The following is a 17053-nucleotide window of genomic DNA, read 5'->3' as shown; positions in this document are numbered from 1 at the left end:
GTACGAAAGGCAAGGTGTAATCCATATGATAATAAGGAGAATTGCAATTCACTTGCTGGCAGTTGGTACAGATGTTAAGACTCTGAGCTTTATATTATACGGTACAAGGTTTGATTCCCTCACTGACCTTGAACAAGTGACTTAACCAGACAGTACTTGGGACAACTGGGAAGTCTGGCTTGGCACTTCAAAGGTCCCCTGGACCGCAAGTCTAGTAATTACCTACCTCAAGGAAGTCAGTATCTCTTGTATGCAGTGTTTCTGTATATAATCTTCTAATGAAGTACCTAATTCAGGTACAGAGATGTACAGATTATTTGCTCAGCAGATGACAGGCTTGAGAAACAGTGCTACTTAGACAGACTCAAAGAGCTGTCCTTTTCTCAGTATCAGGCTATCTCCTGGAGAAGATGAATCTGTGCCTCTTTCTCTTTGAGATTTTGTTTGCAATTAATCAGTGGGAGGACCACCATGCAAGCATCTTTAAGGTTTCCATAAAAGGTAAATAGTAATAACAACATAATAATCGTATAACCTAGCATCTTCTTCACCTTTGTAATAACCTTTGCCTTGCACAGAAACAGTACTAGTCCCTTCAGACACTTAAATGTGTACATTTACATTTCAGCAATACAGCATGACATGCAAGCTTCTTGATGGTCAACCAGGCTTTAAGCAGATCACAAACCTATGCACCTTTGTAAAAATTAAAGAAACTTGTCAGATATAATAACAGTAGCAATCTGCACTAAGGTGAAGTAGTACTCATAACCTCCACTCCAGGAATTATTTACCCTTAGTAGTAAAAAAAATATTCTGTTGAAGAAAGATCTGTAAGAAACTGCACTTTTGTATGCAAGACCCAGCAAGAGCAAGACTTTGTTAATACATGCCGTTGATGAGAATAGTATTTGTACTGAAGTACAAAGGGAATCTAGTGGAAATCAAAGAACTGATACATGTCTTCTGAAATTTTGCTGACAGGATAACATAAAGGAAGTTAACAAAAATTACAATGGCTATCAGACACATAGAATGTTATAGTCACGTATAATACTGAGGCCATTATGTAACTGTTTATTCATGGGACTATCCTTAGAGCAAACCTTATGGCAGCCACAGTATAGCATTTCATTAATCTTGAAGACTGTACAGTTACAGATACCTGCATCACTGATCTACATACATGCATGGTACTCACACCTGCAATGTGTGTTTACCACTGCAAGTGTTTTCATGGTGGCAGATGTACAATGGGAAAGCTTCAGCCTCCCAATATTAGAGCTCATCTGTAGTTTTAGGAACTAACAAACTGTGGCTATTAATCTTTTTTCTTTCATTAGAGCTAGTTGTCATAATAAGCACTGCAATGCAGAGAAAAGTGTTGTCTGAATTCTTTGAACATTTCCTGAGATAAACCTTTAACATAAACTATTGATAAGTTGGTAAATGGATACTGTAGGCAGGAAATACCACTAGAATAAAAAGAATGCTACATGGTCTGCAGAAGCTGAAAAATGTACAAAATCAAAACTGGGGTAACATTTTGTAAAAAAAATCTTGCTGGCTGAAGAATTTGTCTGGTCTTATGTTTTCTGTCTTACAAAATTAAATAAAACTATACATTTATTCATTCATTCATATTATTAAACGAAGTGCACATCTGGCTGCAGCCCAAAACTTTGGATTTCTCAATGACAGTAGAAGCTGTAGATAGCCACATTCAGTCAGTAGGTATTGGATCAGTTCACATTTTCCAGGCTGCAACTAAATTAACAACTTGTTACAGTAATGTGGGAACCTGGATTAAAAAAATGTCATGCAGATCCAGCCTTGTATGTGTGTGGCAAGTATACAAAAAGAATGTAGGAATATCAGGACTCATCACTGTTTTCCATCTTCCCAGGTTGGCTGTTTTATGCATTACTTTGCGCGCTTGCAATCATTTAGGATGCAGGGGATGTTTCTCGGATAAAACCTGTAGGAAAACTCTGGAAAAATATCCTGATGCCATAACATTTGTGAACAATTGCATTGAGATCAATCACATGGACTGCAAAAGAAGAAACTTTAATAAAACAGCCACTTTCAATCATTCCTCAGTGCTTTCTCTTCATGATGTCTTTCATCTTCTTGAGATTTCCTTGTAAAAAATCCAAGCTATTAACAGAGAGAATGCAAATCAGATTAAACAGAAGCTATACTGATTACAGTCAAAATGATTACATCTCCATGTGTTTATAAAACACCAAAGCTGATAAAAACTTTATTATAGCATAACAAGACTTCTGCAGCATATTTATTTTTATGCCAAAGTTAAAATTCTACGGTGCCTGAATACTAAGGCTGGGATATAGACAAGCTGCATTGTATGCAGTGTACAGTTGCATGGGAATCGGTCACATGCAGGCTTGCAGCAGTTCCTAGTCCCACACAACTGTGCTGCAGAAGATAGAGGCAAACGACCGAATAATGACATGCAAAGAAAACCTGGTCGGAAAATGAGGTCAATCATGATTCATTGCTGTATGTGGGGACAGTTGTGCACCTGATTATCAAGTAGTAAAACACATCAAAAATATTGGCATTGCAGGAAATGAGAATGCTAGCGTTAGCGGTATTGATTGTATAATGGCATGCACTAGTGATCAGAGTCACCACTTTCTGATGTTATGCACTAGCTCTGTCTGGCACCAAAGGAAATGGTAATGCCAGTAGATGACATACCATGTCTTTACTGACTAGGAGTTTATGAGTTATTTCTGAGTATATCAAGGCAATGTACAGACCTTGGTTGACATGCATTGGCCACTTACAGAATGTACAGGAATAGGTTCATAGGTTCATAGGTTCATACTAGGCTATCTGCCCTAGGGCATTTATAAGCCTAGCCAGAGTGTGTTTGGCTTTCGCCACCCATTTTAAATGAATTTTGCTATGCCTTTTTTTGAGGTTAGTATACTGTGCCTCTGTCTAACAGTGACACAGAAGTGTAAGCCGGGGTAAACCTACGATCTCCCATCCACTCATCAAGATTCCTCTTGAAGAGAGTCAATGTGGGACTCTGCCTAACCTGGACTGGAATTTTATTCCAGAGAGAAGGGAGCCTCTGGGTTATGAATCTGTCCCTCCAGCATGTCCTATTTATTTCAGTGCTGAGGTTCAAGTCTCTCGAGCGCGTAGCTCGATGGGATTTGGATTTTCTGAGGTGCAGCATGTCCATTAATTCCGGGTTGGACATGGCTTTATACGTCAGGCACAGATCGCCTCTGAGCAGGCGGTATGCCACTGAGTAGAGCTGGAGTTTCTTTAACCGGGCAGCATATGGCATCTGTTTGAGCCCTTTGATCCTCTTGGTGAGGTACTTTTGGGGTCTTTCCAGTTGCTGCAGGTGTCTGGTAAGGTACATCCCAAAAGGGGCATTGTACTCAATGGTTTACTTCCCTCTCCCCACACTCTCTTTACCTTTAACCCTTCTTTTTGCTTAATATTTAGCATCTACCCTGTTTCTTTTCCCTTGTTGTCCTACTATGCTCTCACCTACTTCTCCCATTCTCTCTCACCTCCTCTTGACTGTCTTCCTTCTTTTCCTCTCTCAATTCCTGACTCCTGTCCCTTCCCTATTATTTATCTCACATTCTCCTTCTACTTCTCTACCCCGCTGAGCTTTAACTGTTATCTCTATGGCAGATGCCTTATTGCATAACCTTTATGTACTAGGTAAAATGCTTTGAAACTGACCGAACTTTATGTATGATCTCTAACTGTTTGAGTTCCTTAATGTATGTTGATTTTATTAACAAGTTGATTTTTATTTCTATTTTTATTGTATGTCTTTATTAACAACAAGTCTGTTCTTTTATGTATTGTGTGGAGCTTTTCTCCCCGGGCCTCTACTGAAAATGGACATATATCCAGCTAGACTAGCCCGGTCAACAAATGTAAAATAAAATAAATAAATAAATTTACTATTGAAAATACGAACGGCACTTGGGCGACAGTCGGATAGTCGAACGTATAAGGTCGTAAACAAAGATGTCGAAGACAAAATAATCAATCTAGGAACGGTTTTAACATGGGTCGAGGTAGGTGTTCAGTATTATTCCCTACTACAAACATCTTCCCTACCTTGACCCATGTTAAAACCGTTCCTAGATTGATTATTTTGTCTTCGACATCTTTGTTTACGACCTTATATGTTCGACTATCCGACTGTCGCCCAAGTGCCGTTCGTATTTTCAGTAGTAAACCGTACTCAATTATGGGCCTGATGAGGGATGAGTAAAGAGGTACGATGACCTCCCCTGATCTAGATGTGAATCCCTTCATGATTAGGTGGGCTATATAAAATGTTTTTCTAACCACTTTGGCCACGTGGTTGTCAAATGAGAGATTGCTATCAACTTGGGTCCCCAGGTCCCTAATGACTTCATCTGTACTTAATGGATTACTACCTATGTGGTAATTTGTGGGCACTTTGTTTTTGCCAAAGGGGATGACTATACACTTTTTGGCGTTTAGCTTGAGGCCATGGCTCTGGCACCAGTTGTCTGTTTCTATGAGGTCCTTTTGGAGGATGCTTGTGTCGGCTGGAGAGTTGATTATGGCGCCCAGTTTGCAGTCATCTGTGAACTTGGTCAGCCACAGTCCTTCCGTGTTGGCCTGTACCACCAAGAAATATATATATCGAACAAGAGAGGTCCCAGGACTGAGCCTTGTGGGATGCCACTTGTGACTGGTTTGGAGTCTGACATGGCTCCAGCAATTCTAACCATGTGGGTTCTGTCCTTGAGCCAGTTTGCAACCCATCTAGTGACATAGGGGTTTATATTTAAGCTGGTGAGCTTATCTATAATGCCCGAGTGGGGTATTGTATCGAAGGCTTTTGCGAGGTCCAGGTAGGCTGTGTCAACCACCTTCCCCTCGTCAATGGCCTTGGTGACTGTTTCAAAGAAATCAACCAGGTTTAAGAGGCAGGATCTGCCCTTAACAAAGCCGAACTGGGTAGGATCCAGTGTCTGTAGGTCCCCAATATCTTTATGAGGTCCATGATGATCCTTTCCATAGCTTTGCAGACCAAGCTAGTCAGGCTTATGGGGCGATAGTTTCCAGGATCCGTTGAGGCACCACCTTTGTGGAGAGGGACCACTGTTGCTGTACGCCACTCTTTGGGTTCATATCCTGTAGTAAGGCTAAGATTGAACAGTAGTTTTATGTTTGGGTTTAGCTCTTCTTGGAGTTCATGTAGGACGCAGCCCGGGACACCATCTGGTCCCATTGATGCTGTGTTTTTTGCTTTGGAGAGGGCGGCTCTTACCTGAGCATCTGAGATGTCAGGGGGGCAGCACTCTGTTGGGATAGATATTTACCCTTTTGGTGGGGAGAGGGGGGAGAAGTTTGCACTGAACCTGTCAGCTAGGATGTTGGCAATGTCTGTGGGCTCGGTGTATTTTTTGTCATTTTGGACTAATTCTGAGCACATCTGGGAATTCCCACCCAGGTTCCTAACATAACTATAGAAAGCCTTGTGATTATCCTTAGTGTCCTGTGCAATTTTTCTCTCGAAGCTGGCCTTAGACGATTTTATGAGTGCCCGTAGTTTTTTGCTAATACTGATCAGAGATGCCTTCCCTTTTTGGGATTTTGCTCTATCATGTAGTAGCTTCCTCCTTCTATTGTATAGTTTGTTTATGGCTGGGGTCGACCAGACAGGATGTCTGCCTTTGGAGGATTGGGTCTTGGTTTTATTTGGGATTGCATGATCCATGCATTCCTGAAGGTGTTCATAGAATGCGTTTATAAAGGATTCTGAGGTCTGGGACGATTTTCCACAGGCCCGGGGCTTTGAAGGATTTCACTCGGTTTTGAGGCATGTGAAATTTGCTTTAGAGAAGTTTTTCACTGTGGTTTTCTGGGCAGGGGGTGGGGTCGGGATGTGAATATCCAGTGAGATTAGTTTATGGTCTGATCTTACCAGTGAGGGATACACTTCTGGTCTGGAGCATAGTGTCCCCATGTTGGTGATGTTCAGGTCCAGTATGTTTTCCCCTTTTGTGGGAGTGGTAACAAGTTGTTCCATAGCATTTGAGTTTATAAATTCTAGGAACCTTTGGGCTAGGGTGTTGGAGCTAGAGTAATGCTCCCAGTCTATGTTTGGGTAGTTGAAGTCGCCCAATATAATGGTGTTTGGAGAGACCTTCATATTTTCCAGTATTCTCAGGAAGGCCAAGTGGGGTTCCTGTGTTTGGGAGGGTGGTCTGTAGCAGGCTATAAACTGGAAGGCAGTTTTACCCACAGTTAGTTGCACATGGATAGTCTCTGATGCTTCGTGCTTTGCCACCAACCTGGAGGTGTGGGTATCTTTGACGAATATTGATACTCCCCCTCCTTTTGTGGTTCGGTCCAAGTTTTGGGGCCGAAAAGCATGGTATGAGGTATAACCTGGTAGTGCTGGGGTGCTCTCGGGAGCCTTGAACCAGGTTTCTGTTACCGCACAGATATGGATGTTCTCCATGCTAAGGAGAGTTTCGAGTGCATGCATCTTGAGGTTTAGACTTCTGGCGTTGAGTAGCATTACTCTTAGTTTCTTATCCCTTGTGATACCTATGGAGGTGGGTTTGTCTTTTGAGCCTTGCCTAAAAAAGGCACTATGGGGGTAGCAAGAGCCTTTGCCAATATCCAAAAGCCCAGGGGTGACAGGTACAAGCTGTCCCTAGCGAAGCATCGTGGCTTGTCGAGCATGTCATCCCAGGCTGACAGGCATTGGATCCCCTTTGAATGACACCAACACTTAAGCCAATTGTTGAAAGTGATCATCTTGTCTTCATATTGTGGCATCATTCTTGGTGAGGGTAAGATGCTACTCAAGGTCAGGGTCATACCGGCCTGGGCTACATTCTCAGAGAGCTCCTCTATGTCTCTTTTCATGTAGTCCAGGGAGGTACGTCTCAGGTCATTCACACCAGCATGGACAATGACTGAGTCATATTTGTAGCCTTGGAGTGACCTGAGTGCTTGTGTTATGTGGCGGATCCTAGCGCCCGACAGGCAGCTCACTGTGCCCTTCTCCTTGTTCAGCCTGGTGAGCGGGACGTCAGTGTACCTGACGATAGAGTCACCTATTACAAGTGTATCAGGTGTGTTGTTTAGCCATAAGGGCTGTGACTGTTCGGCACACTGGCTTTGTGAGCTATGTGTTGCACGTGTTTTGTTTTGGGGTAGCGGTTGCTTGGGTGTCTGCTTTGAAGGTCTCTGCTGCTTAGGCAGATTTTTATTTAGAGCCTCCGGGTATGTTTTTGTGTGTTTATGTGTTTGGTTTTGTTGTTGTGGTAGGTCTATGTGAGACTGGAATTGTAGTGAGTGTGGTTTCCTTCTCCTCCTGACTGGTTACGCCAGTACTGAGTTGAGAAAGCTTAGCCTCCAGTTTGGCTATATGGTTGCATCTCTCACATGTGTTGGAATTTGTTGGGAGGAGGAGAGGGTTGTCTGTGTACATGAGGCAGTTGTAACATTGCCTCAAGATTCCCAGATTCACCAGCTGGACCAGAGAGGAGATTGACAACTGACCATTGGACATGCTAGAATAGTATTGGGAATTCCTTTATAATTGAAAAAAAGGGCCAATGGGGAACAAGGTACTCAAGGAGAGTTTGTGAGGGTGTAGTGCTTTTAATTTTTTAGAGCTGACTTATATAATTGCTTTAGTGAGCAAGTGCCAGGTAACTTAAATGCAATGTGTTACAGGTAACTTAAATGCAAAAACGACAAACAGTAACTTTCTTTCAAGTGAAACAAAGAAATAAGTACAGTAAGCAATGCATATATCACTAGGGATCCACAGAAGTGCTAAAAGGCCGCGTTTTAGGTGGAATTAGCGTTTCAGGGAAATAAACAAACAACAAGCATACAAATAAAGCTAGATTCAGCAGGCCTGGATCTAGTCCATGCTACAGCAAACAAGGTGTACCAATTTCAGTAAGAAACAGTTAGAATATGCAGGCACTATAAGCCTCTAACCAGAAATTCCCTGCTTAGAATGGCAGAGTCCAGCCTCTCCTCCCACAAGAGTGCAGACGGCAATCCTTCTTAACGTAAAATAACTGGCCTGAAGCCCAAGTGCTTAAACCAGAACTAATACACTTTTAGAATAACAGACACTGAGCTCTCAATCAGCAGTTCCCAACTTAGAAGGATGTAAGCTACCTGTCCTGCCACCACAGTGCAGGCCACAAACCTTCCTAATGTAAAACAACTGGTCTGAAGCCCAAGTGCTTAATCCAAAAGACTTAGAAATGATAGCTACACTTTAATCAAGTTACTACCAGTAGTAATAAATACAACTGAATACTTTAAAGAATGCCTGGATTAGTGCTCAAGTTATACAAACAAAGCTAGATTCAGCAGGCCTGGATCTAGTCTATGCTACAGCAAACAAGGTGTACCAATTTCAGTAAGAAGCAGTTCAAATATGCAGGCACTATAAGCTTTAACCAGAAATTCCCAGCTCAGAAGGACAGAGTCCAGCCTCTCCTCCCACAAGAGTGCAGAACATGAACCCTCTTAATGTAAAATAACTGGCCTCAAGCCCAAGTGCTTAAACCAGAATGAATACACTTTTAGAATAACAGACACTGAGCCCTCAATCAGCAGTTCCCAACTTAGAAGGATGTAAGCTACCTGTTCTGCCACTACAGTGCAGACCACAAACCTTCCTAATGTAAAACTGGTCTGAAGCCCAGGTGCTTAAACTAAAAGGCTTACAATGAGTTACACCAAGCAGTAATAAATACAATTGAGTACTTTTAAGATGACGCAAAAGCAAAATAAAGTAGGAAAAAACACAAATACAGTAAAAGCAGATACATTTTTTTTTTTTTGGAAAGAGAGAAAGGAAAGAGAGAAAGGAGTAGCAGAAACTAAGCTGATTGGCCTTCTCAAATGCTCTCCCTGTACTGGGTAGAATGAGGTAATGACACTAAACTGGGAGGAGGGTCCCAGATCAAATTTACACTAGGGGCGGGCAACTGCAAAGCCACCAACTATAAAAACACTATACCAACAGGGAGGGTGGGAAACAAACAGCAGAAATGTTACTCACAGCTGAAAAGCAGCGGTGAGCCTTTAAATGAAAGTATTAAACAGCTAAAGGAGCCACTGGAAAAAAAGAGTTTAACTGCAACAAGTTATCATAAACAAACAACCCAACAGATGCTTAATAAGAGTGGACAATTTCCAGTTAATACCTCACACACAGTGAAACTAGCTAGAAAAAATACACAGTACACAAAGTGCTATAAACAACAAAGAAATAAAGAACAAAATAAACAAAAAACAGGATACTTAATGTTATATATTGTAGCTCGAGTTTGCTGAGTGTCCTTCCTTCGATCAGCTCACTGTAAAATGGCTGAACACTCACAACTGAGCTTCTTAGGTAACAGAAAGTTGAAACCTGAGACAGCTTTTAAGAAAGAAATCTCAAAAGAACCAATGAGGTGCTTAGTCTAAGTTGTAGTCCAGGAGACCTCAGTCAGCCAATGACCTCAAGCAATTCTCTCTCACTGAAATGCCTGATGGCTTTGGCTAAAACAAGATGTCCCTGAATTATGTGCTCAGACACACAGCCTCCACAAACACTAGGCCCAAATACAAGCCTGAATATGGAAATGCTACAAATATCCCCACTACTTAGAACAAACTGCAGAAATGTTACTCACAGCTGAAAAGCAGCAGTGAGCCTTTAAATGAAAGTTTTAAACAGCTAAAGGAGCCACTAGAAAAAAAGAGATTAACTGCAACAAGTTATCATAAACAAACAACCCAACAGATGCTTAATAAGAGTGGACAATTTCCAGTTAATACCTCACACACAGTGAAACTAGCTAGAAAAAATACACAGTACACAAAGTGCTATAAACAACAAAGAAATAAAGAACAAAATAAACAAAAAACAGGATACTTAATGTTATATATTGTAGCTCCGAGTTTGCTGAATGTCCTTCCTTCGATCAGCTCACTGTAAAATGGCTGAACACTCACAACTGAGCTTCTTAGGTAACAGAAAGCTGAAACCTGAGACAGCTTTTAAGAAAGAAATCTCAAAAGAACCAATGAGGTGCTTAGTCTAAGCTGTAGTCCAGGAGACCTCAGTCAGCCAATGACCTCAAACAATTCTCTCTCACTGAAATGCCTGATGGCTTTGGCTAAAACAAGATGTCCCTGAATTATGTGCTCAGACACACAGCCTCCACAAACACTAGGCCCAAATACAAGCCTGAATATGGAAATGCTACAAATATCCCCACTACTTAGAACAAACTGCAGAAATGTTACTCACAGCTGAAAAGCAGCAGTGAGCCTTTAAATGAAAGTTTTAAACAGCTAAAGGAGCCACTAGAAAAAAGAGATTAACTGCAACAAGTTATCATAAACAAACAACCCAACAGATGCTTAATAAGAGTGGACAATTTCCAGTTAATACCTCACACATAGTGAAACTAGCTAGAAAAAATACACAGTACACAAAGTGCTATAAACAACAAAGAAATAAAGAACAAAATAAACAAAAAACAGGATAATTAATGTTATATATTATAGCTCCGAGTTTGCTGAGTGTCCTTCCTTCGATCAGCTCACTGTAAAATGGCTGAACACTCACAACTGAGCTTCTTAGGTAACAGAAAGTTGAAACCTGAGACAGCTTTTAAGAAAGAAATCTCAAAAGAACCAATGAGGTGCTTAGTCTAAGCTGTAGTCCAGGAGACCTCAGTCAGCCAATGACCTCAAACAATTCTCTCTCACTTAAATGCCTGATGGCTTTGGCTAAAACAAGATGTCCCTGAATTATGTGCTCAGACACACAGCCTCCACAAACACTAGGCCCAAATACAAGCCTGAATATGGAAATGCTACAAATATCCCCACTACTTAGAACAAACTGCAGAAATGTTACTCACAGCTGAAAAGCAGCAGTGAGCCTTTAAATGAAAGTTTTAAACAGCTAAAGGAGCCACTAGAAAAAGAGTTTAACTGCAACAAGTTATCATAAACAAACAACCCAAAAGATGCTTAATAAGAGTGGACAATTTCCAGTTAATACCTCACACACAGTGAAACTAGCTAGAAAAAATACACAGTACACAAAGTGCTATAAACAACAAAGAAATAAAGAACAAAATAAACAAAAAACAGGATACTTAATGTTATATATTGTAGCTCCGAGTTTGCTGAGTGTCCTTCCTTGAATGAATGGCCTTCACTTATCTGTGGGGACCACTAGCTACAAGGACCTTCTTGAGCCCAACAGGCTATTTGTTAGGTAGTTCTCAGACCTCAGTCTCTTGAATACTCACCAAGTCCCTAGAATATAATGCTTCAACATGTGATATAGTTTCCTAGCACATCACAAGAAAGAGCTACCACCATGCATGCTTTCTCAGAAATTTCTCACCTCCCTCAGGTACTGGGTGTCATAGTTTGAACTCATGAAACAACAAAAGCCTCATCTACCCCACAGTCAAAAATGTCTGTGAACAGGAAGGGCAACCATTACTAGAAGCACCAGATAATATGTGATATATTATGGGATCATAATCATTGTGTTCACACAGCAGCCACACAGTTTGCATGATTCACATATATGGCATATGTTAGTAATATCACCACTGTAGGCTTAGTGACATTCTACATGTTAGGTGTAGGTGCTATGACTAATATTAATATGTATAGATGCTTTATATCAATATGTGGTGAGTCTCATTAGAGCCCTGGCTAATGACACCCATGTGGAGCCCAGTGTGTGCTGGAAGCTCAGTACAACACCATGCACATGCAAGCCTGCAACATTATAAAACATAGTTAGCCTGCCCAAATCTCACTTCTACTGCTTTGATATGACTGTGGGGGTGGGGGTGGGGTACTCCAGTGTGATCCTGCACATCCTGCATGATATTCCTAGCATCTTGCAAGCTGCACAGCATGCTGGTAAGGAAACAAGCAGAGCAGTCCTATGATACTAGTGCAGTCCGACTGTGCACACATATAGCAGGCAAGGAAGGTGCATCAACATAATTTTCCAATGGGAGAAATGCAGAGCAGGATCAAGTGGTTGGCACACAACACTCTTAGATGGTGGCAGACATGACATATGGCAACACAGGTGAAGTGGTAATACACGGTACAGAACTAGGGTCCTTGAGGAGAACATAGAGACTGTACAGTCTTACATACAAAAGACACAAATCACGCAATATCACTTAGTACTACTTAGTGCATGGTCAGGCCACACCGCTGCTCACACATTCCCACATATACCACAGGCAGGATAGCTGAGTACATCACAGTTATGTGCACAGATGGGATACAATGACACATTGTCTAGACATATTAAGTAGAAAATGGAGTTGATGGGGGTGTTGAGCTGATGGATATTCTGCCAGGAATTATACCACCCTGAAATAAGGGTACAATGGCACTACGTGACTATGACATGGGGTCACTTAGCTGGCCTGTTTCAATCAGTGGGATTTGGGGTGAGCCATAATGGGGAATAAGTGTGACTGCAGGATGATGAACTGAATACAGTTCCTGAGCAGGAAAATGAGAACTGTGAAATCAAATTCTAGGAGATAAGGGAATTAAAATTTTGCTGGGGTGGCAAAGAGGGAGATGCATAGTTGATAAACAGAATGTTGCTGTAGAAGATAAGGACATGGGCTTGAGGAAAGGGAGATGAGGGAAATTCATTTTATCTTGGATGGGAAGAAGTTACACAGCACAAGGGCATAAAAGAGCAGTCCAGAAATAATGACATAAAATGGTTAGATAACGGCAGATAGGTGAAAGAAGAGAGTGCTGATAGAACAACTAAATGATTAGGAGATTCTATTGCAAAACAATCAGCTAAAAATAGTACATGCTTTTGCACCAAGCACTTCCACAGGTTTTAAAACAGTATAGAATATCTACTCCTTATTTATGTGTGGGTCACCCAAACGTTTCACATCATTGGCCAGTTTTTGCCACATGGCTTAGAATCAGTTAAAGTAGAAGTATTACTTAAAGCTACCATGAGTACTGAATCTATACGTAATGGATATCTTAAAATATGTATTTTTTTTATTTTCTGATTTGTCTTCACTACAAGGGTGCTTTTATACTATTCATACCTCTTAAACCAGGTTCTACTAAGTGTTCCGCCTCTGACGTAATCGGCTAGAGCTGTCTTGTGTTTGAAAACTCAGATTCCCTTACATCAAGTATAAGTTGGGGAAAAAGGAGGAGGTAAAGATTTAAATGTAATTGAAGACAGTTTGGAAAGACTTAATGCTAGACAAACTAAATCATGCTTGATCGAAAACAGTCGTAAAATGGTGGGATAGATTTCACATAGCTCTGGACATGGGGGCACATTATCTGGTTATTCGGAGACAGTTGCAGTGGGACAGCAAACAGCAGTGAGAATGATGAAGCTCTGTAGGAAGGCATGCAGAATAGTAACCTTTTCTGAGGTGCTGTCATTACCATGATTACCACATAAAGTAGGGCAAGAAAGGACAGAGTTACAGATTTAAATTAAATGGCTCAGAGGGTGAGAGAGGTGCATTATCAATTCTGAAAGAGCAGAGGGCAGAAGCAGTAGGGGGAGGGTATTAAGTGAACAAGTGAAAAGTAATATTTGCAGACCCAAAAGTCTAGGTTAAATAAATTAGCAAGTGACACATTATACTTGTACAGGGAGCTATAGATATTGTGGGCATAACCAAAACATGGGTAACAATGTTTAGGGCAAAAGATGTAGCAATACCTGGACTTAGGATGTACAAAAGTATCAAAAGAAGTAAAGGTGCTAGTGGAATGGCAATGTATAGCTAAGGTAGGCATTGCAGAAATACTGATAATGATTACAAAGAAAAGAAAGATTGATATTCTGGCTTTGAGTTTGGTTGGAGTAGCAGGATGTCCATAGTGGGTGGCTGCAGTATTTAGTCTACCAGATGCAGGAAAGAAAGGTAACAAGTTCAAAAGCAAAATAAGTGAAGGAGCAGGGAGGAGGAGGAGAAACAATAATCTTCTATCAGTAATCTACAAAATGCCCAGATGTAGTGTTAGATGGGAAACAGGAGCAACAAACACATTGGTGGAAGCTAATCTGTGCACAGTGAGATATATACTGCTTTTCATCGAATACCACGTATTCAAAAAAGAGCAGTAGACCGCTAATGTACGCAAAAGTGCACTTATTCGAAAGTGCACTTTCACGAACTCGGCTTCTACGAACAGATCGCACCACAGTGGAGGACTCAGCTTCTATGACTGGGGCATGAGGTCTATGAATTTAGTTGTATGTAGACTTCAGCAAAGAATTTGAAGGTTTTACATTTTTGGGAAAATTAAATGGTATGGGAATGAGTAACACAGTGATGGAATGGACTGAAAACTGGTTATATTACTGGAAGCACAGACTGGTTACGGGGAGGGGAGCAAGAGAAAAGTCAGTAAGTGAGGACTGACATGGGATTCAGTGATTAGCATGTACATACATATATATATATATATATATATATATATATATATATATATATATATATATGGGTCTACTGTATAAGTTCGAAAATACACTTCTTTGAACTCACACAGTGGACCCTGGGTTACGCGAAAGTGCACTTAATCGAAAGTGCACTTTCGTGAAACCCGCTTCACTGAACAGGCTACTACTGACTTTAGTGCAGTAGTTACGGACCTTAGGGTTAGGGCGTGGGTCATGGTAAGGGGATAGCTAGTAGGGCTATCCCCTTACCATGACCTGCACCCTAACCCTAAGGTCCGTGACTACCGCACCACAGTGGAGAACATAGCATGTTTTCCTGCTGTCCTCCACTGTGGTGCGATCTGTTCGTAGAAGCTGAGTTCGTGAAAGTGCACTTTCGAATAAGTGTACTTTTGCATAAATTAGCGGTCTACTGCTCTTTTTCGAATACGTGGTATTCGATGAAAAGCAGTAGACCCCTATATATATATATATATATATATATATATATATATATATATATATATGTGTGTGTGTGTGTGTGTGTGTGTGTGTGTCAGATGCCATCCTTTATTTGGACAGCAAGATCAGCTTAAATGCTCATGACAAAAATACTGTAAGGCAAATGTATAAATGAGCAATATTATGAAAGTTAGAAAATAAGCCAAAAGAAAGCATATCATTTTGGTGCTGTGACCTTAAACAGGTCACACAAAGCAAAGAATAAGGGAAATAATTAGTTTTAAGCTGAATTATTCTGTGCAATGTAGAAAGACTGCAGTAAATGGCAATATATTGCTAAGTTGCACAGCATGCTGAATGGAATCCAAAAATGCTGATGTCATACTTCCATTGTTAAGCAGACTAGTTAAGTTACATCTGGAGATTGCTGCCTACTTCTGGGAATGTAAGGCTTGGCAGAGGAGTTAGGCTGGTGAAAAGCATTCCCTACAGTACAACCACAACGAACCTGAATAACCTGAAAGGGCTGGAATATGACCGAACATAGGCATGCATACAGCAGAACAGAATAAAGAAGGGAGATATGATTTAACAATTGTGTCATCACTGAGAAAACACTCAAAAGAGTGCACACAAGAAGAGCGATTTTTTTAGATCTTTTTAGACTGAATCTACAAAGATAAGAAAAAAAAAATTGCCATGGGAACAGCTCCCCCTGCACCCCCCCCCACACACTCCCTTGTAATTATATGTACTAACTATGGGACTGCTCCACAGTGAGCTAAAAAGAAAATCTCAGACTCCACTGTAACAATATCTCACATGGAAAGCAGCCAGCAGACTGAAAAAAACAGTCTGTAAGAGCATTCGTTCTTCTTAGCATTTGCTCTTGCAGACTGTAACCTATTAAACAATTTCTGGGTATAAGTAGGGGAGAGGGAGTTGCAGAGAAAGGACAGAAGATTAGAAGATGACAGAAAAAGTATCATTTGGAAGGGGAATTTTTAAGTTAGACTTGAGAAAACATTATTTCCCAAAGGGAATAGAAGGGTCCAGCAATGCTGTGCATAAAGCAGTGGTTCAGTGTAAGCCATCAGAGGGGTTCATAGTTGACTGGGACAGAACAAGGAAAGATGGGGGCACTGGTATGGAAGAAGCAGGGATATGAGGATCAGCTACAGCTCTGGGACAGATCTGACAGACTCTGGTTATATACTGGACTCTTCTTCCTGTGGCATCCCCAAGAATTTTCATCGGCAACTGTTGGATGCACTTGACAAACCAAGATTCTTCCATGGTCTTTGCCCTTTGGCATCTTTATTTGTCTGTATTACGTCAGGCCACATAGCAGAACAGCTGTTGGTTTGTATTTTTATTTGAACATTATTTACTCTGTATGTGGAATTTGCATTTTTTGTGTGTGTGTGTGTGTGTGTGTGTGTGTGTGTGTGTGTGTGTGTGTGTGTGTGTATGAGTGCTGCTGTACAGTAGATTGGAAGTCAATCCAGGATGCATCCTGCCTGTTTCCAAACTATGTTCCAGCTCTCTACAAGCCTGAACTACATTGAGTAGTTACTAATAATTCATGGCTGGATGAAGCTTTACTAATTCTAAAAAAATTCATGCCCATATATAACAGACATTTTTGTGCAACAACACTGTTACACATATTATGATGTCACACTTGTATTAGGGGAAAAATAGTGCTCCCTTTTTCAAATGGACTGAATGAATAAGAATGTCTCATTTGACAGATTTATCCACACTTCTCCCATTCTTGTAGTATCATAATGTTTTTGTCACATTTCTGATTACTTTAAATTAGAATGTAATACCCAGCCATAATCTGTGTACATAGGTAAGTGGATACTGTAACATTTCAATTCAGGATTCTTAGAACATGTTTTTAAAACAGAATAAACTATGAATGTAATTTTCAAATGATGTGGCAAGGAGAGTTCAGTTTTAATATTTGCACTTTTTATTTTCTTTTTTTAATATATGCTGTCTTAGTACATGTACAAATATCTTATTTACAATACTACTTACTGGTTTGGTTAAAAA

The 17053-nt window shown here is 40.7% G+C and overlaps 1 protein-coding gene across 1 annotated transcript in view; it reads right to left on the bottom strand.

Moving 5' to 3' along the window:
• Window positions 1-1063: 1063 nt before the first annotated feature.
• Window positions 1064-17053, bottom strand: part of ITGA10 (integrin subunit alpha 10) — an 837220-nt gene continuing 821230 nt past the window's right edge. Inside the window, exon 30 of the mRNA XM_044079978.1 lies at window positions 1064-2160. Coding sequence (XP_043935913.1) covers window positions 2089-2160 — 72 coding nt within the window. The 3' untranslated portion in view covers window positions 1064-2088. The remainder of the gene's footprint in view (window positions 2161-17053) is intronic.

The sequence above is a fragment of the Protopterus annectens genome, chromosome 8.part0 (genome assembly GCF_019279795.1).
Source record: "Protopterus annectens isolate FY-2018-M chromosome 8.part0, PAN1.0, whole genome shotgun sequence".
Lineage (NCBI taxonomy): Eukaryota > Metazoa > Chordata > Ceratodontiformes > Protopteridae > Protopterus > Protopterus annectens.
This window is presented reverse-complemented; position numbering and strand designations above follow the sequence as displayed.